This window comes from Mugil cephalus, chromosome 20, assembly GCF_022458985.1.
Source record: "Mugil cephalus isolate CIBA_MC_2020 chromosome 20, CIBA_Mcephalus_1.1, whole genome shotgun sequence".
Classification (NCBI taxonomy): Eukaryota; Metazoa; Chordata; class Actinopteri; order Mugiliformes; family Mugilidae; genus Mugil; species Mugil cephalus.
The window spans coordinates 9,726,724-9,750,720 of record NC_061789.1 but is presented as its reverse complement, the minus strand read 5'-3'; the positions used below and the strand labels follow the sequence as shown (position 1 = coordinate 9,750,720).

The 23,997-nt window shown below is 42.0% G+C and overlaps 1 protein-coding gene across 7 annotated transcripts in view; it reads left to right on the top strand.

The window, feature by feature from the left end:
* The window catches only part of rbfox1 (RNA binding fox-1 homolog 1), a 214,003-nt gene that overhangs the window by 75,000 nt on the left and 115,006 nt on the right, over window positions 1–23,997 (top strand). Inside the window, exon 1 of one of the 7 annotated variants that reach the window (XM_047571408.1) lies at window positions 21,976–22,286. The exons of the other annotated variants lie outside the window; for them this stretch is intronic. Within the exon in view, the coding sequence (XP_047427364.1) occupies window positions 22,191–22,286 (96 nt within the window). The 5' untranslated portion in view covers window positions 21,976–22,190. Of the gene's footprint in view, window positions 1–21,975; window positions 22,287–23,997 lie in introns of those variants that run through there. 7 annotated transcript variants of the gene reach the window in all.

Genomic DNA, 23,997 nt, shown 5'->3' with positions numbered 1-23,997 from the left:
GGATACAGGTGGAGAGATGGAGTGGAGGCTCGATTGAGATGGAGTGATGGTAGAGGCACAGGATGAGGAATGCTGATGCTGCTGTCTTATCACGGAGGATGTCTAACCAGAGCACCACTGACTCCATCTCTCCTCCCCCTGCACTGATACCGACCGCTTTTCTCTGTAGTGCACAGCTAACACATTTCACTCCGGCACGTTTTGTATGTACAAATTAAGCACTGCAGCACTGCAGCTCTCGTTTCATGGCCGAAGGTAGTGAGCGGAATTATTGGAATTCACCAAGGCCACAACACCGGCAGGGCTCTGACGAAGCTCGGAATTAAAACACTCCTTATCTGCATTTGAAAGGATTAATGTAAAAAAAAAAAATAAATAAATATTATAAATAAAATATTTTGACCGGCTACGTATGTAAAATAATATGGGAGCTTTGGTGAGCAGGTGGTTTGGTTTAGTGATGATTTAGTCCACAATACGTTATGGTGCTGGTGAGGACCTCAGATTAAGGTTGAAGCAGTAATATATGTTAAAAAAGGAAATTGGGTGACAACATGAGAAAAAGAAGGGATTACTGGCTTGGTATTACTGCTTGCTGACACTGTTTCAGAAAGACAATAATAAACTTGTTACGTCATACAGTTGTAATATTGTCATTGAATCATAGTAAGTATTATTTGATCAGTTGTGATTATCAGTTTAGTGTTTTATTAAACTGAATCAATGTTTAGAGCTCAGTAAGTACGAATACAAGAATTATTCTTTAAGTTGATTGAGTTGAAGTCAGGTTATAATATAACTCATGGATGTTAGGCATGAAAAGTGACTGGTGAGATTTCATGGTTTGGGTTAAATCTGGTCGTCTGCGTAGAGGTTACATCTTCTTCTACATCTCCAGCAAAATAAGTTCTTGAGACGAAGGGTATGAGGGCATGTTTATGAAGGTAAAACATCCATTATTACCAACACCTGGATCTGGTAACCTATACAATAGTGCCTCCTGCAAAGTTCAGGTGCATCGGGATAGGAACACTGGCCTTCTGAAGGTGTCTTATGGTGTCTGGAACCGGGATGCTGGTAGGGGATTCTTTCGGACTCTACGGTTCAGGCTTGTTCCAGAGCACCTCACAACTACTTGATCAATTTCGGGTATGAAGAGTTTGGAAGTCAACAGCTTGGACTATTTTTCTTCTTTTCTGAGCTCTTCTTAAGCAGTTTCTGTGGTGTGGAAGACCGCATTGTCCTGCTGGGGATGGTTGCTGCCATTAGGGAGTGCCAGGAACAATGGGTTGGAGATACCTGGTCAGCAACAATTTTTAGGTGGCCGGCATCTATGTGAATACCAGGACCAGCTCTCTCAACAGAACACTGCATTGCAATAAGCATATTAATGTTAATCCCCTCACCTGGCATTGGGTTTAATGTTGTGGCTGACGGGTGTTCGACCGCCGTGTACTGGTAAACAGTTTAAAAATGACGAATCCCTTGGATCTCGTCAGTGGTTTGGTGCAAAGACCTGATTTCTTGTGTCTAAGGACAGAGGTAAACGCTTTAAAACAAGCTCCTCATCTGCAAAAACTTTACTTATTCATTACTACACATACATGAATAAAAGCACACTGCAATGTATGAACATCAGTGAGCTTGACGCTCTTCCCCAGGCAACATGACCTGATTTCTTCTGCTAACCCGCTTTACTGTGTGCATGTGAAATATCTATGCACCAAATGATGAGGGCCTTGACTGTGTGTACATCGAATTAACTTTACCATGCATGCCCACATTTCCAGGCCGTATTTTTTGGTGGATTTGTACATTTAATGACAACATTACCTAACCAGTATCCTTCATTGCTTGCTCCTTTACTTTACTGGAGCTATGCGCCGTCACACATACATTGTGTGAGCCATTTAAATGCAACGTGCCATCTGTTTAGGCCAAATTGAAAACTGTAGCTGTAAATCATTTTATGCAAATTAGCAGGGCACATCGAGCACTCCCGGAAACCTTGAAACTCACCACACGCTTTTAATGACGGACCCCGCCGAAGGATCTTTCGGCGCCCCGGCGAATCTGGAGTTAAATGCAAAATCGGCAAGAGGGAGTCTATTTTTAAAGCTCCCGTGCATTTTAATTGTCTTGTTTTCTGAGAATGCTGTAACGGACTGCGCATTATGGATCAGGGTGTCTCTCGTATATCACATCGCGCTCAGGAACAGTCTTGCTCCGGGCCATCGGGGAGCTCTGATTCATGAAACTCTCACGCAAGATCTTAATAAGCGGTGATGTGGTGACAGATTGATCAATTGGATTCAGTTGTACAATGCACTACATGGGGTTCTTATTTACATATAATTTTCACATGACACACTCTGATTTACACGTCAGAGGGCCTGATTCAGAGAAATTACTCTCATGCATCAGTCAGTCTGTCTCTGCCACACAACCTGCTTACTGATTCAAGAAGGTGGAAGTGAATTCCTTTTCATATGTAACGGTATTTTTATTAGATCTGTCTTTATCTCTTGCGGACATACAGCAGATCCATCAACACCAACAAGAAAGTCATTCGGTCCCAAATTATCTGAAGCACCGGATCACTGACTGTACCTTAACACCACGTGTTTCATATTAAAAGCATCTAGGCTCCTCTAAGCGAGTAAGGTCATCCTTTGTTGGTAGGCTTTTAATTTGTAACATGCAGGAAGCGTTGAGGCATGATTTGTGAATTAAAAGAGCAACAGAGCTGTGAGCATGACATAAATCTATCACATCAGAGGAATTAGTGCTGGGGAAGTGATCATTAGACTGAATTCATTATTGTAATACACCTCCTTGATGCGTTGAACCTGAGCTTTATTTAAATACCGACTCTTATCTGCTTTTTTTTTTTTTCATCACGGCGCTTACACTTCAATTATGTTCAAAAAGAACTGAAGTCACGCCTCGTGTCAAGCATCTGAACGCCCCATGGACAACTGCATGGATTTTCTCAGCCCGTGATGTGATTACGTCGTCGGTACAATACAACAATTAACATTGCGCTTGTTTGATTAATATTTATCGCGGTTGATAGAAGAGGTTGATGGATTGGCAGATTTAACACCAGCCTCTCACACTACGAGGCATTTGTCATCGAGAATGCTAATGCGGATCTGAGAACACTCTCAAAACTCGCCAATGTCTGTTTCGAAAATGCTTCTATAAACCCTGAAATCAGTAGCGTTAGAGGACGAAGTGGTAATACACTTTTTTTGGGAGAACTGATTATACAAATAAAGTCAAAAGTAAATCTACTCACTTCCTTAGATATGCTTGCATTGCCTCACATAAAGTAGGATTTTTAACTATATACCAATTGCTGCCTACTAGATAAAGATATGTCTAGGTATACTGTGTTTGAAATGGTAAGAACAATGTTAGGTCTCTTGGATCTAGCACATTTTAACAAATAAAAGAAAAAGACGTCCATAATTTCCAAAGTTTCCTCACATGAACAAGTGATCTGAATGTCTTAATTATCAGTCTATGTATAGTGTTATTGTATTGGCCACAGCTTTGAACATGGCCGACTTCTAAACAAGTTTATAATTGAAATTGCCTTAAATGAGAGAGGGCAGCAAGTCTTGCTTTTACATCATCTTGAAGATTGAGGTTGTCATTATCTTTAGGGCTATCATGTAGGTAAAATGATGGTCCATTCATTCTCATGTTTTTCGTTCTGTAAACAGTCATGCTTTCTTTCCAAGGCCATTAAATCTTTGTTTGGTCCTTAACATCAACCCCTTTCTTTTTATGCTCCAGTTTCACACAATTAAGTGGTATTTTTTTTCAGTTGAATCAGGATTCAACCCAGAAAACTTAACACATTTAACTGTGCGGCAGTGTTTCTAGTATCCCAAAATAGACTTGTACAACAGTTTAAAACAAGAGAGGGAAAAACAAAGGAGTGAACGAGTTCCTTTAAAGCTCCAGCATGGGATGTTTGTCGCCCCCTACTAGCAGGGACAGCAACTACACCAACATTGTCAGTCAAGCTTATGATGCCTACTAGCTCTAGAAAATGCATGTGTTCAGAAATTGCTGCAAAACGCTACATAGGCAAAGTATTTTACCGTGCTCTCAAGCAACACTAAGCAACACCACATTGGTCTTGGTGTATGTTTGTCCTTGCTGTGGATTGGTTTCTTGCCTAGATTGAGGTGTCCCAGGTTTTTCTGACATACTTCCGCTTGTGACAGTTTACTCTGTAGGTTGCTGTCCACTGCAGTTCTGATAAAACACCACAGATTTAAACCCGTTTTAAAATTCTTGTAAACTGCAAAATATAGAGCGAGAACCCAGAGACATCTACCTGCTGCCGACACGCTTTATCAGCGTTGTGCGACCTCATTTGACAAGGGCTTGGATGTAACGTACGTTCATTTATATGTAAAAGTCTCGCTCCAGCTTTAACGCAATGCTTTTAAAATTGCAATAGCAAGCTGATGAATTTGTAATGGAGTTTTTTTTTTTTTTTTTTTTTTTTTTATTGGCACGCTGAAGCCCAAGTCAGCTGAACACAGCAGGTCAGCAGCTACCTCTGGTTTCCCATTGGGTCTGTGGCGGACATTTCCCCAGACGAACACGGGCACCGTGCTTTTTCATTATTTCATAGCTTTCGGTTTCAGCCTTCACTGCTGACATTTGAGTTCCACAAGCCGACTGAATGACCGTTGCCGCCAGTGTTCAATTGCCTTGCTCCACCATGCATGGCAGGTAAAAGACCGTGTACGCTCACACTCTCGGTGCACTAACAAACACCGTTGTACACATACGCAGCCACTCAGAGACAACACTGCAGAGCAGTGTCGGTGTGTGTGTGTGTGGCACAAATACAAATAACAAAAAGACTGCATGTGTCAGCGTTTCAAGCGAGAAGGACCTCAGAAATACAGCTAATTCTGTGAATTCTCCAGTAAACCTTGGTATTAAAATAAATGTTGCCCTGAATAAATAAAGTCCAGGTAATAATAATAATAAAAAAGTAATCATTCCAACCAGTGCGCACGTTGCCACCAATGTGTTATTCAATAATTCCAGTTGCCACTAGGTTTTGAATGTGTTTAAACCATACACAAGCCATTCAACATGTTAGAATGTGTTTACGCAACATTAAAAAAATTAGGAACTGTTAAAGTTTTATAAACTGAAATGAGAGCAGATCAGAAAACAAGGATAGGTGACTATCAAATACGTGCTACTTAAGGGCAAATTTGAAATCAGTATTTAAAATAAAGGCCTGGTTCTCTTCTCAAATGAACTTATGTTTCTTTTTTCATGGATAAGGCGCCGACCGACCACCAATGCAGGCATAGAAAAGGTTATGTGAAGGGTAGCAAATGTGGAAACAAGCACAAAACTGTAATTATGTGATAAGCAGAGGCTACCAGGCCGGCCCATGATCTCATTATATTTCTCTGACATACATAAACTCCCTTTCTTCTCAGAGTCCTAACTTTGTCATATCTGAACATTCACACATAATGCTGGAATACAAAAACCAATTCTACCCCAGCGCTATCTCCGATGCTCATTGTGGATAACGGTCCGCGGGGACATCCTCGTGACTTAAGATCATCGCGTTTAGACGTTTTCCTCGGAAAGTACTCCAGCTGACTGTTATCTGTACATCCAAGGTCAGAGTAGAAAGCGGAGCTGCTGGTGTCAAATTTAGCATGACTTTCAATGCCAGAAAATTAAATGTTCAGTAGCAATTAAAGGGGTATTAGAACTTTTCATCAAGTAAATGTTGTTGTTTTTTCATTGTTTGGTTTTATTCTATGATCTTCTTCTCAAATAATATTACGGTGTGCACCCTTGTGTCTGGGATTTTAGTCAGCTGAGGGCTGAATAGGGTTTTGGTCAATCACAGGGATAGTCTAGTTAGTCTCGATAGTCTAGTTACTTTCCACTTTGTCCCTACGTTACCTCGAATGACTGAAGTATTGAAAGTATCGATATTTTAATGTGAGAATCGATTTTAGAACATAAAGACCTGGTATCGGAAGTATTGACATTTCAGTATCGAGCAGCGCGTCGCTAGTCCAGACTAGTCTCGTGCTGTGAGTAAACCAGTACCCAGGCCCAGGTTCGAAAGAACTCTAAATGTGTGCATTTCATTCATGTTTATGTGTATTTACAGATACTTAAATTTGAAAATATAAAAGAAGACCTCTGCTGTCGATAAATGAAAAAAAAAACCCTGACAAAAATGAAAGGCAGAGAAATGCCTGAAATTCGGAAATGCTGATAATAATACGCAGGGGTGGGGTCAAAATAAAGCTGAGAACTTTCATCTGTCACATCAACTATCATCATACAGCAGCAAAGTCTTGGCACAATTAACCAGTTTGCCCTTTTTTTTTTTTTTTTTTATAGAAAAAGCCTTAAACGTTAATTTTATTTCCCACTAATGAACACACCTCTAAACACCTGCTTGACCTTGTCCTGCTGGCTTTTATTGCCAGCGTCGGTGATTACACTGGTTCCTAGCAGCTGAACAAGCAAAAGAAGGTCGTGTGAAAAATTCGCATGGACATCAAATTGAAAACCCAAGAAGAAAGCGGAGGTTTCTCCTGTCTCCTTTAGTCCCCGCCCAGCTCTCGCAAATTAGATCATCAATTACTTCAGCCAGCTTAAATAACTGCCAATATTTACCCAGTGCGCGCGCGTACACACCAATGCGCACGTGCGCGCGCCGCTTAGCTCATTACGCAGTGCTGTATTTATTTTGCTGGGAGAGTGCTGCTGCTTTAGTCTGCTCTACAAAAAGAGGGCAGTCCTTCTTCCTGCTGCGCCATTGTTTAATTGAAGGAACAGACTCTTTCCCTCCTCTAATTACAAGCCGTCAGGCCGGCAGAGGAAAACCCTGAGATATGGCCACTTTCTCTCTGCACAGACAGCCAATTATGGGAGTAAATTGGAATAGCTGGGTTGAAATGTTTGCTGGCTTTGCACAGTGGGTAGACGGTTTCAGGGAACTCTGTGTCCAACGATATTCTGCCATTTATTTCATTTTTGCAACCTCTCTAATGGGGACAGGCAACGCTAACTCATGTTTAATATTTAATATCTATAAGAATTTTTTACTTCGATGAACATGTGTGCGGTGGTTGAATGCCGCCTGCAGGGTTTTGCTGCCTACACCGAGGAGAGATCAGAAGAGGAAGAGAGCAAAGAACCTGCTAGGCCCCAGCACCGTGCATTTCCATGTTCCTGTACAGAATTTTTCCATGCAGCAAACTCCTAATTGCACACACCTACATAAAGCATTTGTCCCAACATTGCCGTAGAGGGCTGACTGAGGTGCTAAGGTGAACTTTGTGGTGTCCTACAGTCAGAAATCAACACAGAACCAAAACAAAATTAGCCAGTGTCAGTAATCATTCTAGGGCACTCAAAACATTTCGAAAATGTCACTACAGCTGCCAGTGGCGTGGCATTAAAGCAGTGTGGTAGGAATATCTGTAAGGGAGACCTTTCAGAAGCGAACAACAATGCGGATTAAAGTGATGAGAGGAAAGTTTAAGAGATGGGAAATGTCGGAATAGGATGTGACAGCAAATGAAGGCAGGCGATGGGACGGAGTCTCGTAGTAAAGTAAAGGACGCAGATAGCCGACTTCCTGGACGTCAAGAAGAATAGGAAGTGATGGAAAGTGGGAGGCATGCATGTTAGCGGAGTTGTAATAAAAGAAAGACAGATTTACAACACAATATGCAGCGCTGCCAGTCAGAATAACTGTCAGCGCAGAGTATGAACGAGTAAAATTAGGCCAACGGGATTTGATTATCTGTAAAAAGTCTTCGTTCCGGCAGCCACCAAGTTTGAGAGCCGCGAGCCTCAGTCACTGCTTAACAACAAAATGATGCAGGCCTTACCTCAACCCGGGATGACTTGGCTTCCCCAGGTGGCTCACTTGTCCACTTGTGCAGTTTCTTCACCGTGACTTACCTTTGTTTGTCGTAACAACAACGCACACAAGCTCGTCCTCGGCTCCTGTTCATCATCCATTGTTCATTAGGGCTTTGAACGAAAAGTTCCCCAACAGCTAAGGCATAACCTCATTAAGTCTGGCAGCCAAACGGCCAGGAGGAGCTACCCACTTGAGGGCGATGGAAAATGTGGTTCATTTAGACAGCTGGCTGATGATGGCTTCCTCCACACGCGGTGTTCGGGTAAAACGTCCAACAGAAATAAAAGGCCTCCGTCTAATTTCCAGTAAGCCCATTTCAAAGAATGCATTTGCTCTGCAGTAAAGCAAAGTAAATGCTAGTGGTCACTTGAGAACGGTGCAGTAATGTGATGATGTGATAAACAGACTGACTGTATTCATCATTAACTGCAAATGATAGGGGTGTAACAGCGTGCACTGTAAAAAATGTTCACCGTTGTTGTCAACAAGCAATGTATGCTCAAAAGAAAAGGTGCCACAAGATTAGGTATGAATGGGGGGACATTGCTGATTTGGCGTATCGATTATTTCTCTCTAGGTGAAGTTGTTTTGTTTGATTAGTTAGAGGGCTGCTCTCCGTATAGTGACGCCAAGTAAAACTTTTAATTGCACTATAAAGCCTTGTTAAAACTCTAAACTTTATCCAGCTCCTATCTAGCTGTCTCCCTTTGTTTCCTTTCACCCAGGGACTTATTAGCTGACTGTTTGCCCCCAAGATATCATGCGGTGATAACCCTTAGAAGGCTTGTACTCTCATCACACACACCCAAGGTGGATGTACCAACTTAAACGCTTTGTGTGCGCTCACCCGCTAGTAACACAAAGAAGCACATATCTCAATTTCCATCCATCACTGTCAGCTCCACAGAGGAAATAAGCTGTCAGATGCGTAGTGTTTCAGAAGTGATGGTGCGATTACACGTCGGTGAAAGAGTGTGAAGCGAAGACACAAAATACCAGTTCCGTTTTTTGACAACTGCGTCTGGGTTGCGTTTTGGAAGGGCGGCCGCCATTTTGGACTGAAAACACCAATATTGGTTTACCATAAGGCTTCGTGACTGAGAAGAATAATTTCCAAGTGGGATAAAACAAAGCATTGGGCATCAATCAGCTGTAAATCCTATTAGTGCAACAGTAAACAGCTTGTTTTGTGCCATTTCCCCAAAGACATCAACTGGTAATTGGTCTCCATAGTGTAGAAATTGGTCTTTTCAAGTGGAAGCCGTTCACAACAACTTTATTCATCAAATTATGTTAGCAGTATGCACCTGCTAAGTCAAAATAAATCCTTTTAGCACAGATATAATCTGCATTGTCATTAAGACTGACAGAAGATTTGTTGGTATTCCACCTGGTGAAACTTTACATTTATTAAAACTGACATTTTTGGGGGGGTGGGGTATTGATCCTTTTAGAGACCTTTTTAATTAATATATTTAATCTATATACTGTAACCAATATGTGAAAATGCAGTAATATGACAATCCTTTGTCGAATACGTGGCAGATGGTGTGTCTTTGGTTTCTGGTGTTAGACGTGAATGTCCTACTTAATTTTCCTCCAGTCATCCATTGACATCACGGTCGATGGCCTCCTGCCTGTGGATGCTGGGAATGGTTTTGGTCTGGCGTTCACAAAGAGCTGATATTCATTGTGTCTCCTGCAGGGTCCTCTCTATTTCACTCATGTAGCGTGCCCCACACACTGTCACAGTATTGTACACCACTCCCCTCTCTCCGCTTCACATCGTAGAGTATTGAAGGGTTTCTTGGACTCCTTGGGATTTAAAGGCTTGTTAGACGTGTAAGTCCTACTAGGCTTCATCTGAACCTGGTCGATGTGTGCTCGCGCTCACATGTAAGCCTGATGTGTGTGTCAGAGTTAAAGTCTGTGTTTTACCGCATGTCATGTGCATCAAGATCTGCGTGGTAATGGAATCTGGAACTATGAATTTACGGACTTAAGCAGCTAAAAATGGGATGTGTGATATTAGGAACAGTAACATGGCTCTACTACAGAATAAAAAAAAAAAAGCAGCACTGGTTCTCTTGACCTGGCCATGTTTCAGGCCAAGGAGGACATGCAGGAACAATGGCAATATAGAAAACTAATCCCAGATGCCTTCCTTATCAGTTGTAAGCTCGGCTTTGTGCGTGAATTGTGCATCACGTTTCCATGCATCTAGCGCCATTTTTCAATAACAACATTTTGAAGCACCGTTGACCATGTGTAGGCAAATTCCCTCCGAGGGGAATGTAATTACAAGTTGATGCGAAACGCACAAACACACTCAGTCCGCTTGGCATAACGGATGAAATCATATTAACATCGATGCTGGCAAATTAAGTTCAGAAGTTTGGGATGGTTGATTTTTTTTTTTTTTTGTCACAGCCAGCCAGAGTTGAGCTGTGCCAGCAACTCGCGAATATTGTCAGTTCACGGTCTCAGTTCCCTTGGCTGGGAGGGCGAATTAAATCATTTGTGTTTTTCAGTTCGGTGAGTGTGACTAAAGGTCCATAAACCTCCAAAACAATCACGAAGCAATAAAATAAAATACTCGCTTTGTGATGGTCCAGCCTCCCCTGTGCTTTGTGGAGAGTCACCATGGCACTAAGTATCACCATCAGCGAAGGTTCCTGTCAAGGATGCCTCACCAATTATTGAGGCATTACTTTTTTTTTTTTTTTTCCTCTACATGTGGTATTGATGAGGTGGGTTGTCCTCCTCTTGTGACAATCATTACTTTTTATTTCTGTGTAGCAATCCCTTTTTGGCTTTTATTTGATTTCTTTCCGACTGTTCTAGGTCTGTGCTTTTGTTACCACATCAGCATAAAGTCAGTATTATTACACCATAAACAAAGACCTCCGCCTCACAGATTTTTCTTTTTTTTTATTCCAGCAAGACAACATGGATGCCACTTCTTTTTAAAGAAAAGTAGTTGCGACACAGTAATGTAAAATGCTACATCTAATGAAAATTGATGACGTTTAGGAAATATATTTCAACTAGAACTGTCAAATTTAACACATTAACAACCCAGCGAGGTGCAGTGATATGCCCTGTAGTGTCAAAACTGCTAAAACTTGAGGAAAGAATAACACGAGAAGAAGAAGTAGAAAACAGACACGAACAGAGAGAAACAAATAAAGAAACTGAATTTTAAGCATGGTTAGCTTCAATGCTCGCTTATCAGCCCAGATCATTAATCTAGTATATGTCATAGTTTTGGACTGTTGTATTAATAATTCATTTAGTTTGCTTAAAGCCAGCATATTTGTCCACATCCGTGTTGATAATGGTGTTAAAAACTTGAAAAGTATCCCTTTAAGGTACATTTAAAAGATATTAAAAGTGTGAATAATTTGCATTAACTGTGTGGTAGCTATGGAAATTAACTGTAACTTCACTGTGATTAAATAGTTTTCCATTCATTAATACACAGGATAAGATGTTACAATCCCTTGTGCCAAGATCCGAGGCAAAACACATTCAGAAGCCGAGTCCAACAGAAAAACTGACCAGCAGGCTAGCAGTAACTAGCGTAGCCGGTAGCAATAGGCAGTATGTAGCACATATATATTGGGATTTTCAAGTTGGCACCTCCCTTCACTGATGTTTCGGCCCACGACACCTCAAGAAGGCTGCTGCCACCACCACATAACACCGAGAGATTAACTTAGCCCTACTACTAACTACTAAAACCACCCAGCTAGCCTTACCTTTAGCATGCTCCCCAGCTAGGGTGTTTCCTCCTCAGCCACAGCCACTCACTTGCTCGCTCTGCTGCCAGGGACATGTTGTTTACTGCGTCTCTCTGTTTTCTCCTTCTTTGTGAGAAACTGGCCACAGAGAAGACTGAGATCCAGAGACACTACGTTATGTATTATGAAATGTCCTATGGCCTTAACATTGAAATGCACAAACAGACGGAACTGCCCAGCTCGCTCCTGGTTTTTGCCACAGATCCACAGAAACCCACCTCCACCGGCCATACACGGGAGCTCCACCCTCGTTGCTCAGCTTCTGCTGCCATCTCTGCATATCTAGCTCTCTTGCACGCATTAGCCTCCACAAATCTGTCTTCCCACAGGTCATTAAGCTCGATAAAATATACTACCTTCTCTTCTTCCGACCACAACAGCAGGTCCGGCCGCAGTCAGGTGCTAACTATCAGCGCTGACATATTCAGTTACCCGTTTAATCTAACAACAGCTCTAACTTGAAGACTCTATACTATACATTACTTATCTTGTTCCCACTTCTGGTTATACTCTCAGACAGATGGCTTTGCGTTATCTTCAAGTCCTCTTTGATATGATGCATGAAAAGCTGAATGTGGTCTGTGCCAAACATGCCCACTGTTACTGTGGGCAAACAGTTCTGCCTTTGATTTGTCTGCTCAGAAAAAGGCCTAATTTCTGCCTATATGTCAGCTGGCAAGCTACTTTTGTGCTACTGTTGTTTTTTGACATGAAACCATCTCTTCTGACATACCTCTTGAGAATTTTTTTTGTATCAGAGTGTTATATCTTGAGCTGATTTTGCTTTGGTGATCGGTCCCAGACAATCTAAGACATCTTTGAGCAATTCAATGCGCCACTGGTGGACTCCAGTCACACAGCAAATGTAAACGTTATTCACTTCTCTTGTCAGTAGTTTTAATCTCGCGGCTGATCGGTGTATGCTTACAGTGTCTGATTATTTACCTGAACAATCAGCAACATGTCTGTTTGATGACCACTCCGTCTGCGGTCCCATGGTCTAATTTCCCGCACACAGGCCGCACAAGGTCTTTTGTATAATTTTTTTGTGAGCTTGTTTTATGTCGTTTTCATATTTCAGACCAAAAACTGTCCAGACTCAGACTGCTGTTGTGTAAAATGTAAGAACAGACGGACCAGCCAGTGCAATTCCTCACCGTAATGCTGCCTTTCTCTATTTTTGCCAACATTGTTGAGGCTGCAGTCAACTAAAATGAATAACCTTTATAGGATTGTCAGCAGAAAACCGATGAGAGTTCCATGCTTATGTTCAGTGTGGGCATAAAACTAGTGGTTTGTGACTGTGAGGGAAGGTTGATTTAAAATTGTGGCTTCAGTTTGTTTTACATGACATGAGACCTCGCATGCCTTTGCTGCCATCTCCATATTCATCATTTTCTCACTTCCAGCCGTAACCCACTGTGATCTTTTAATAAGTGTTATTTAACATGAGTATGTAAAGCTGAGCTTTAGATGAATAAAGTGGCATACGCATCCCTGAAGAGTGCCTGGAAGTTAGAAAAAACAACGAAAAAAAAAATCTGTCAATCATGAAACGGTCGCCAGCAGTTTTACATAATACTTTGTCATTATCCAATAGAATGAGTCACTGACCCGGGGCAGAAGGAGCTTTCAATTTATTATGGCACTCTCATGTTGTTGTTGTTGCCCGTGTCTCTGTCTGTGTTACATTACAAGTCTGGGAATGAATACAAACACTGCTGAACACGTACCCGCTCATAGGAGAACAAGTACTGCCGGGAAACGGCAATGCTCGTAAGACACAAACACACCAGCATGAATGAGACAACTGAACTAAGGCGTTGGGTTTAATACATGAAAGATAATGAGATAATAATTACGAGCAGCAGGGGCCGAAAGGAGGAAACGCTGGGGACACCTCGTGGACTGACTGAGAAAGACAGAAAGTGGACGGCTCAGACGTGGAGGTTTCTGATGGGACCGTCTGAAGCCTGCGGCTTGGGTTTTCCATTTGCTGCAGTTGAAGTGAAGGGGAGAGAAAAGCCTGACTCATGGAAAAAGAACAGAGACTTACATAGTGCTTCTGGTAAAACATGCTCAGTACTGTAAACCTGAACATGATCACTGACAGCGGAGTCGCCCGTTCCCGAGGAAGACCGTTAACATTAGCCAAACAAGCATATCTCCTCCTTCAGTGCTTCATGAGATGCCTGAATTCATTGAAGGCAGATGACACCTCACAACTTTCTCACTATTAGAGCTAACACTGCAACATACACCGATCAGCCACAACATTAAAACCACTGAACAGGAGAGGGAAAGGACATTGACCATCTTGTGACAATGCAATGTTCAGCTGGGAAACGTTTGGACCTGGCAATCATGTGGTTTACTTGGGCATGTACCACCCACATAGAATAGACCAGACACCCCCACCCCATAGCAATGACAGTCCTTTATGGCAGCAGACATCTCCAGCAGGACGCAGCCTGACACAGACACATAAAAACAGGTTTAAGGCAAAAAAAACATGAAAAACAGCACAAGGTGTTCACCTGGCCTCCAGTCGATCCCTAAATGACCAAGCATCTGTAGGATTCAGCCACAGTGACTCCCCTCAACCCCCCATAGGACCCAAACGCCCCCACTGACAACACTCTGTTGCCAGACCCATGGTGCACCCTCAAAAGGCCCATGTCCATTCTCTGATGAGTCACAACTCTTTTGGAGGCACAAAGTTGTGACAATGTAAGGAAGGTGGTCATAATATTATGCCTGATCGGTGTATATTTAGCCCACCCGAGTAAGCACAGTTGAATCAGTGGGTAGCAACACAAGAATGACCCTATGGTCCCAAGTCTCAGGTCCAAAGCTCCCACTAAGCAAACCAACCTCTTCTTCGATCCTTGGGCTTTTCCATTCTCTGAGATTGTTTTAGGGTTTGGAACCCTTGCCTCTTTTTTTTTTTACCACTGTTTAACGCCAATATCCAAACCAAAATGTGCTTGGGAGGAACAACTAAAACGAGACTCAACATCGCAAGTTCTCAGTACACGTTGCACATCAATGCTCCTGCTGCACACTGCCCCTTTCAAAAAAAAAAAAAAAAAAAAGGAACCTTATCAGCGCATCCCAGCTTCAGTACCTTGTTTGTTTCTTTTGTCAACGCATCAAAGCAACTGTGGTTTAGGAACTTCCTGGGCTGGCTTCAGGAGAGTAAAACTGAGTATTCGCACACAATAATCAAAGTACTTCTTCACCTGCATGGGCCTCAGTATTTAGCCATGGCAGCACAGAATCCTAAGGTTGGTGAGCTGGGTGGCTTAGTCACTAGGGAAACAAAGTGTGGAGAACAGAAGCTTTGACGAAACATTTTGATATAATCACTTGGAGTCTCCAAAATCAGAATAAAATATTTAGAAATTAGATACAGAGGAGAATCTGTGATGTCTTATTAGGCGAATCTTACAGAAACTAAATGTTTGTGGGCTAATAAACATGATGACATACTGGCTGTCATAGCCAGCTCATCTCACAGTTGCTTGATAATATTGTAATCAAATTAGGGCATCAGAATATTTCCTTGGGGATGCAATAAGCTCAGTGAACCATTTTTTTTTTTTTTTTTTTTTTTTTTTTTTTTTTTAATAGCACTGACAAATGGCACTCTGAACTGGCTGGCACACAGACATTACGGACTGTACATAAGTAACAGGACTCAGGATTACAGCAGCGTAGTTTTTTCAGTAAGGATACTGTTTTTCCTTAGTGATAATTTGATAGCAATAAAAAAAAAAAAACGAAAACAAAACTTGACTGGACTCGCATGTTGCGAGGAAGAACAGTCTGCTCCGAGACAGAGCAGACTGTTCTTCCTTAGAACGTGCGCGTCCGTTCTTCCCTGGGAGACTCGGATCCATCAGCGTGTACACCCGCAGATCACTCTGTAATAGCTCGTTCATCCCACTTGCACCCACGGTTAGTGTCACCCACCAAGTGAGTTATCCGACCAAAGGTGAAACGCAGTCACCATCTCCGCTATCTCATAGTCCCGGTATTTAATGTTGTCCAGAAACACATCTTTGGACAACATTATATTGTCGCAGTCGATCTGAACTTTGACCCCTCGGGTGTGAAATGTCATCACTCCATAGTTTTACCCCCTCGGAGCATGTGTGTGACTTTTTTTTTTTTTGTCATAAACGGAGTGTGAATCCTTAGGGTGTTATGGACTAGAAATGGTTTTGCGCTGTCACGCTGAGCCCTTCCCCTTTTGACCACCGAATTCCAATCAGTTCATCCTCGAGTGAATGCTTGTACCAAATATGAAGAAATGCACTCCTTTTGAGAGGCTGCGTTCACGAGAACGGGACGGACGAACAACCCAGAAACAGAATACATTCGCAAACAGCTCGGGCCGCCATTGAGGAATAAAAAGCAATATTATCCAACGCTAAAAACGGCCATAGCCTTTCCCTATCTGTATATATATATATTTATCCCTCTCTCTGGGTGTATTTGTGAGAAAGGACATTTAAGTTTACATTCCCATGTCTTCAGGTCGCATCCACTTCCTCGTTCGCCGCTGAACAAACACAAAATGCCAGCTCTGCCCCGTGGACCTATCAAGTCATTTATTGCAGATGTCGTTTTCGCTCGTTCCCTTTCTTTTATAACAAGCAATGATTTTCTTTTCTGTTAACAGGCCACTGATGGCACGCTTTTTTATTTTGTCACATGTGGTTTAAATGGAGAAGTTTTCCCTTTTTTGGGGGGCTAGTTTATGGAAAATATAGCACTTTAAAAAGACTACAAATCTATTTTTTCTAGTAATGTGAAAGGAAAAAATGGTCACATGTATACCGGTTGCTATCATTAACACACATTACTTCGTATTAGTAATTAAAATAAATAATTGAATTGAATTAAGTGTTGCAAATACCCAATTGTCAAAACATTAGGTGCACCGAAACAGCTACACTTGAAACACGTGGAAAGAAATCTTCTCTAATCTTGCACTAAATCGCTACGACAGTTACATGACTGCATAAGCAAGGTGGTACAACTGTAAGATCATTTTGGATTGTGTAGTTTAAGGCTTTTGTTAAACTGTATTGAGTTGAACATAAAACTGTTATTTAGCCTAGCCCACTGAATAAAATGAGGCTGTCAAAATAATGGTCTTGTACCAGCGATTCAATAGTACTACAAACCACAGCCTCCAAAAATGCCTCTGAGTCATCACGAAGATAAGATTCAGTGCCGCGCTGTTCTATTAGAATCCATTTCTTTTCACCAGTGTACCTAATGAACTGGCAAGTGAGTGCATACATCACAAAAGGAGAGAAACACCGTCAATTTGGGTTTTGTTTTTCCACTTGTAATCGAGAGTATAGTGGAGAAGGTGTTGGCGTGTTATCGGAGCTCCGGAGGCTCGGCTAATGGCGTGCACGGAGTGTGTGAGGCAGCAAAATAAAAAAATGTGCCCAAAGGATGGAGGTGGAAGAGAAAAAAGTGGTGAAGGAGAGGAAGAGGGAAAAAAAGGGAGCGTGTCTTTAGTCGAACGAATGGATAAAAGGCGGCTCTGCTGCCTGCAGCCATGCAGTTGCGCTGTTCTGCTTTATCCCGTAATACAGTTATATATTTGGCTGTATGTTCAAATCCCCCTCTCTCCTCGTTCCTTTCGCACACACACTCATCACGGCAACAGTAATTCCTCAGACTGTCATAACACATGTGGCCTACACCTATGTATTAGTCCGTGATCACTTCTTAAAGGGTCAGTTAACCCAAATGACAAAAACACTTCTTACGTGCCTCTCTTCTGCCACATCCACATTACAAGTTTGTCTAACTTATGACATCTGTGTTTGTGTTTCTGCAATGCAATTTGACTTGAGGCACTTTCCTGGCCTGCACCGGGGTTACTTCACGCAACTGCGGCAGCTTCGGTGTCTTGGTGGCTAGCCACGCGCCACAGTGGGAGGAGAGGTGCAGTCGAGAGTGTGATGATGCCAAGCGGCATACTGCAATCCCAATGCCAAGAATGAGTGCAGCTCACCTGCGCAGAGCGGGTCGGCGGCTCAGCACAATTACTGTACGTTCTGTACTTCTGCTGGCGACGGCGCACCCATGTATAAATTAATGAGAGATTTCTGCCAGCTCCTATGATGCAGAGCCGTAATCCAAAAGCCCTCTCTTTTCTCCGATGAGTCTTCTCGCAGCCATCCAAAAGGCAGCTAGCGTCTGTTTCATCTGCCGCCTTTTTGATGATGGGAGAGTAATGATGTAGCAGGCGGACCGTATACACGGCATCGACTGGTTGAAAAAATAAAAAATAAAAAGCACACAGAAATATTTATTGGACTTACTCGAGCTACTTTAGCAGTGTAGTCGGACCTTAGGCACATGCAGGGATTTCTAATTTGTGGGAACATGAAATCCTGATAATGCTGGCACTAAAAATGTGACTGGAGAACAGGGGTGTTCACGGCCTTTGAAATGATCAGGTAATTGGTGGGGTTTAGTGTCTTGCTGTCTTGCTTATGTGGCACATTCCAGGAATTGAACCACTAACCCTGTGGTTCGTGAACAACCACCTCTAACTACTGAGCCACAGCCACCCCATTCAGTTCTGGTACCATTCAGTAATTTATAATAAAAGCTATTGCATATAAACATTCAACAGCTATCATGTTACTTGTCTTTATATTAGCCATAGACTGTAGAAAAAAATGGATGATGCATCTCCACTTCCTCCAGTTGGGCAAAATAAGGCTAGAATTGCAGGAATATGGGCGGCGCCATCTTGCGAGTTTGGCGTAGTGTTGTCAATAACCTGCCTATATCAGTTGCGTCAGCATTTGGCTAACACTGCGTTCCGCTCTATCTCTGCCAGTTACAAAGAAATATTTCATTCTACTTTTTTTCTAGTTAAGCAGGCCACTATTATGGATTCAGACTACCAGTTGCTAACTCTTTTCCCCACACGCTGGGGAAACGTGTTCTGTTAGCTAGCTAGGTGATGACATTAAGTCGCTTACAACTACACAGAAATTTACAAAAAAACTGCACAGATCCCTCAGATCCTATCCCAGAAACTATCACTGGAATAAAAAAAAAAAAAAAAGCTCCACATGCTTTGGCTTCACTTTTGAGGAGCTGTCATGGCGTCCACTTTTCTTACAGTCTGTGATCTCCACATTGATGCTATAGTATTGAGATACCTAAATGAAGAGACTGAGACTGTAGTCACTCATTTTTAAATATAATTTGTATGTCATCAGATTACCATTTCATAAAATATATAATTTCTCACGTATTGCACCTTTAAGACAACAATGACGCATCATTTTCCGCCCCCTGTATAGCCCGCACTGTTCCTTAATATGGCCACATCAATAAAGCCTAGAACTTAAATGAACTAAAGGAGACAAAAGACCTTCATTGGCTTGATAGTCAGTTGTCTGTGGGCTAATTATTGGTTATTTGACTTGTGCTGAGACTGAGTAAACGTCAAGAGCTTTTCATTTTAGTGCGCACGTCTTTCAGTACTGCCCGGCGTTTCATTTCTCCACCTCCTTGTTTTGCAGCAAATCTTTGCTCCATTACACTGTGTGTTGTTTGCTAAAAACACCTCCGTTTACGAGATATAAACGTATGAGGTTAAGCTTAAAATTATACTTAATATTTATAACATACAACATGCGTCACGGCACAGTTGCTGTGGTCAGGGTTCATGTAGTGTCACGAGTATTACCCAGAATACATGGTGGAGAGGAGCGGATTAGAAACACTTTTGATTTGACAAAGTTGACAGGGATGTCAGCTGAATTGGAGGAGTCATTGATTGACACGGGTCTGAAGTGGAGATTCTTGGAGAAGCCACTGGCTGAATATTGGATCTAAGTGCTGGGTGAATACCACGAGCTGAATGGAGAGGGATTGAAGCGTCCCATTCACATCGACCTGTCTCTGTGAGGCTTTTCTTGACTGCTGTACCTGGACAACAACTACAGAGTCCATCTTTTCTCCAGACACACCATAGACAACTGCAATCACTATGCATTTATTTTTTATTGTGCTCTTAAAAAAGAAACATGATGTTTACTGTATAGTATAGCACAGCTGTGTCCAAGTTGTTGTCATTAAATACCAGGACTATATTACGAATCATGCAGAAGTTTCTACTGCCTCCTAAAAGCACCAGCTTCATACATAATTTGATTAATCACACATTTTTCTGAACTTTCCACACCGAAGCTGTTGAATAGCACCTATGTGAAAAAGGATCTATCGAACTAAATCAAAATCAGATCAAACCGAACTCATCCTTGCATTCACATCCCTAACCCTAACCCTAACCCAAACCCAAACCCTAACCCTACAAAAGAGGCCTGGGTGGAGACCAACGCGCCCCCCCCCCGAGGCTGAAGGGACCTAAGGGACGACACCCCCACAGGCAGACAGGAATAACCCCAAAAGTGGCTGGCTCCCACGAGGAAAACCCTGGAGAACTAAAAGACTAAAACAGCAAGATGTGGCAAGAAATTAAAATGAGTACTACTACCATATTGTGGAACATTTAATTCGATGTATCTCATGAGATGTTTTTTGTAAAAGAAATTTTAGAATAGAATAGAATGGCCTTTATTGTCATTATACATTGTGCAGCGAGACTGGAGAGCTTCTCCCTTTCAGTGCGAAAGAACAAAAGTATATACAAAACAGTGTTATTTACAAGATTTACAAAATGAAGTTAAAATACTAATACTAAAAAACAAATACTGAATAAATATGCAAAAATTCTGAAATGTATTTTTTATAGCAGTGGTAAAAATGTAACCATCTATTGCACAGAAAAAAAACAAATGAACAAAATAAAAAAAAGAAACAGAAGGGACCATAGGTCTTCAACAGGGGGTCCATGACCCCTAGAGGGTCTGTGGAGGTACTGCAGGGAGGTCGCAAAATCTTTGGTTGATTAGACATTTTTTATATATACCGTACACATACATACTGTGTGTGTGTGTGTGTGTGTGTGTATATATATTTCTTTTTTGTTTTTTTACTTTTCCCCCACAAATTTAAAGAGAACCTATTCAGTCTGGAGGTGAAAGCCCATGTATGTCTGTATGTTTACGTTTACAGCAGTTGCAAGGCCACCCTACTGTTGAACATGTTTCAAATAAAAAAAAAAGAATATTGAAGAATTGAAAAATGATCATAATAACGTATATTTATAAATAGCACTAGGCCGAGTTTAATATAGAACACATATAGAAGGTGGGTAGTGGAATAGACAGAATAGCAGCACCAGTGTAGCCGGAAGTCTACGTCTAGTTATTGCACATCATATATCACATTGATTGTAGCATGTGAGAGTTGAGGGCGGTGATGGCTCTTGGAGAAAAATTTGAAAAATAACAAAATTTTGCCATAGAACATGCTATCATGCGATCAGGACGTCCTCATACAACCACAACAAGAACCTACAACATGAAATTTCACGGGTGAACGCTGCTCGAGTGTCGCTTTATTTTATATAGTGTGGAGACGAGCTGAGCCGTATGTGTGTTTTTTTTTTTTGTTTTTTTTTTCTCAGTGTGCCATTTTGCATGACTCAAAAAGTTTCGCGTGCGAGCGACGGCACTTCGCGGAGAGAGGGGGAGAGAGAGAGGGAGAGAGAAAAGAGGGAGGCTGCGGTCAGCATCCTTGATCGCCTCCAGTAACACATGTCAGAGAACTTCAATTCATCAAGAGAATGAGAGGGAGAGGGAGATCAGCATTTTTTCTTCGCAAGAAACAAATGCGCGCGCGCACACACACACACACAGCAAGACTCCCTCTCTCTCTTTCTCTCTTTGTTTCTCTCTCTCTCTCTCTCTCTCTCTCTCTCTCGCACACACACACACACACAGACACACACACATACACACATAGACAATTTTCTGCCTCCCTCACGCTCCAGTGATCGCAGTCACAGTGCTGGCTTGCCTCCACACACACACACACACACACAGTCACACACAAACACACACAGAAGACATACATACATACATACTGAGTCAGACTCACACTGACTCTTACACACACACTCTGAGTCACACACACTGCAGCAGAGCTCTCTCTCCCTCTCTCTCCCCCTCTCTCTCTCTCTCTCTCTCTCTCTCTCTGTGTGTTAGCGCTCGTCCCTCCTTCTTGTGAGCAGAAAACACTCAGGTCTCCATCGCACGGGACCGGCTGCTGCTTCCTTTGAAGCTCCGTCTCTCTGCTCACTGTCTACCAGCCTCTCTCTTTCTTTCAGTCTTTCTTTTCTTTATTACTCTCTTTCTCTCTCTCTCTCCCTCTCTCTCTCTCTCATCCTCTCTCCCTGCCTCGCCGCTCAGACCGGGGCTCGTGTATTGTCGGGGTTGAGGGGGTTTGTGTTGTCAGCCAGAGGAGGGAACATGCAGCATCCTGGAGGAACATGCGTGGCGTTACCCAACGTGGATGCCTGTCCTCAGCTGTCCTGCGCAGCTCTCACCTTCATGTATTTACAGCAGGTGAGTGTGTGTGTGCGCGCGCGCGTGTGTGTGTGTGTGTGCGTGCGCAGGAATATGCATCATGTATACATTCTGTTTATCTGCTGCTGGACATGGGAAGTGGAGTGGAACTGCGTGCTCCCACTTACAGGGCAAAACAAGAGAGGAAAGGGAAAAAAAAAAAAAAAAAGAACAGTAGGATATCTGGCGTCTGTGAATGCGCAGCGTTCCAGGGGCATCGCTCTCGCTGGTGTACGTTTGAACCCAGGTCCCTATCCTTCACTTCTTTTTAAAGCTGAAGCAGGATGAGGCAAGTCTGCTCCACGGTGTTGACATCTCTTGAGCACGCTCATGGGTCAGCGCTTCCCTGCTCCTCCTCATTCGTTTAGTTTGTTTACATCCTGTAAAACCGTGAAGTTTGTGACATTTAACACTGTGCGACGGGTGGACGTTGTGTTTTGGGGGAAAGATGCGACCCACGTTTATTTATTTATTTATCTTTTTTAGCACTCGATCTTCCAGTTACTACGGTATTTTAATTGCTTTGTTCGGATTATGGTGGTGGAAGGGTTGCCCTTGAAGTATTTATCAAACATTTTGTTGGGATGAAGCGAAGGTCAGCGTTTTTTATTTCGGATTATTTTTGTGAATTTTGAATTATTGCTAGAACAAAATGGATAATTCTGTGCAAATAAATTACTTCTGTATTTTATTTTATTTTATTTTATTCTAAAGGTTTAAGAACTACACTATTGACAATGTACACTTTAAGAGGTTGGAAATATAGGATGGGTCCATGTCATCCGTATCCAGTATCCATACAGACTGTGGCAGCTGTTATTCAACCATGAAAATAAATTGATTTGTTTTCATGTTTTCTTACATATATCACACATATGTGTGTTTAATTTAATGCTGGAAGCTTTTCGTAAGTGTTTTCACTAAAACATCCAAATGTCATTTTTCTGATATGAGCCTGAATTTCTTAGTCGGGTCAGGGTTGTTCATGACATCAAAAGCTTTACGATGCCTGTGTATATATGCGTATATATGTAAATATATCTGTCCATACTTCAGGCTTGGTGATTTTAGATGAGGCTTTTTATTAACAGAAGGGCGTCTGTGGGTTCACTCATGCATGCATATCTGTGCAATGTAGTAAAATAGGTTTGTGGATTAGGCTTTTCACTGTGTCTTTCAGTGGGAGTGTTGGGTATCAGTGCGTGGCTTCTATTTACAAGATAAGCCATGTACTGTAACATTTCAACATGTAGTCACATGTCGTATAGATGTGTTTATTATGATCATGGGACAAAAAAGAATGAAGAATGAAGAAATTAGTCAATCTGTAATTAAATGGCCAGAGTGCTTCCATGGAAGAAGCAGATTGGGTCACTTTCTTGTGTAACAGTGAAGCAGTACTTACATGTAACTGTTTGAGACATGTGATATATGATTGACAGCCCTGCTGAGTGGGGCTCCAGAAAGCCACAGCTTTCATCTTCTAAGAGCAGTTAGTTCAATTGAAAGTAGCTCTGTTTCCTAGTATGTTATCACTTTAATACGTATATATTGTTGTTCTTTATTGACATTACTATGCATTTGATGACCTTCAGAGCAAAAGGTTACAATAACCTTAGGGCGGCCATGTTGAAAAAGTTCCTTTTGTTTGAGTTGAGCATGTGAACACCATAGTTGTTTCATATTTTATGATTTTCTGTATTTGAGTGCA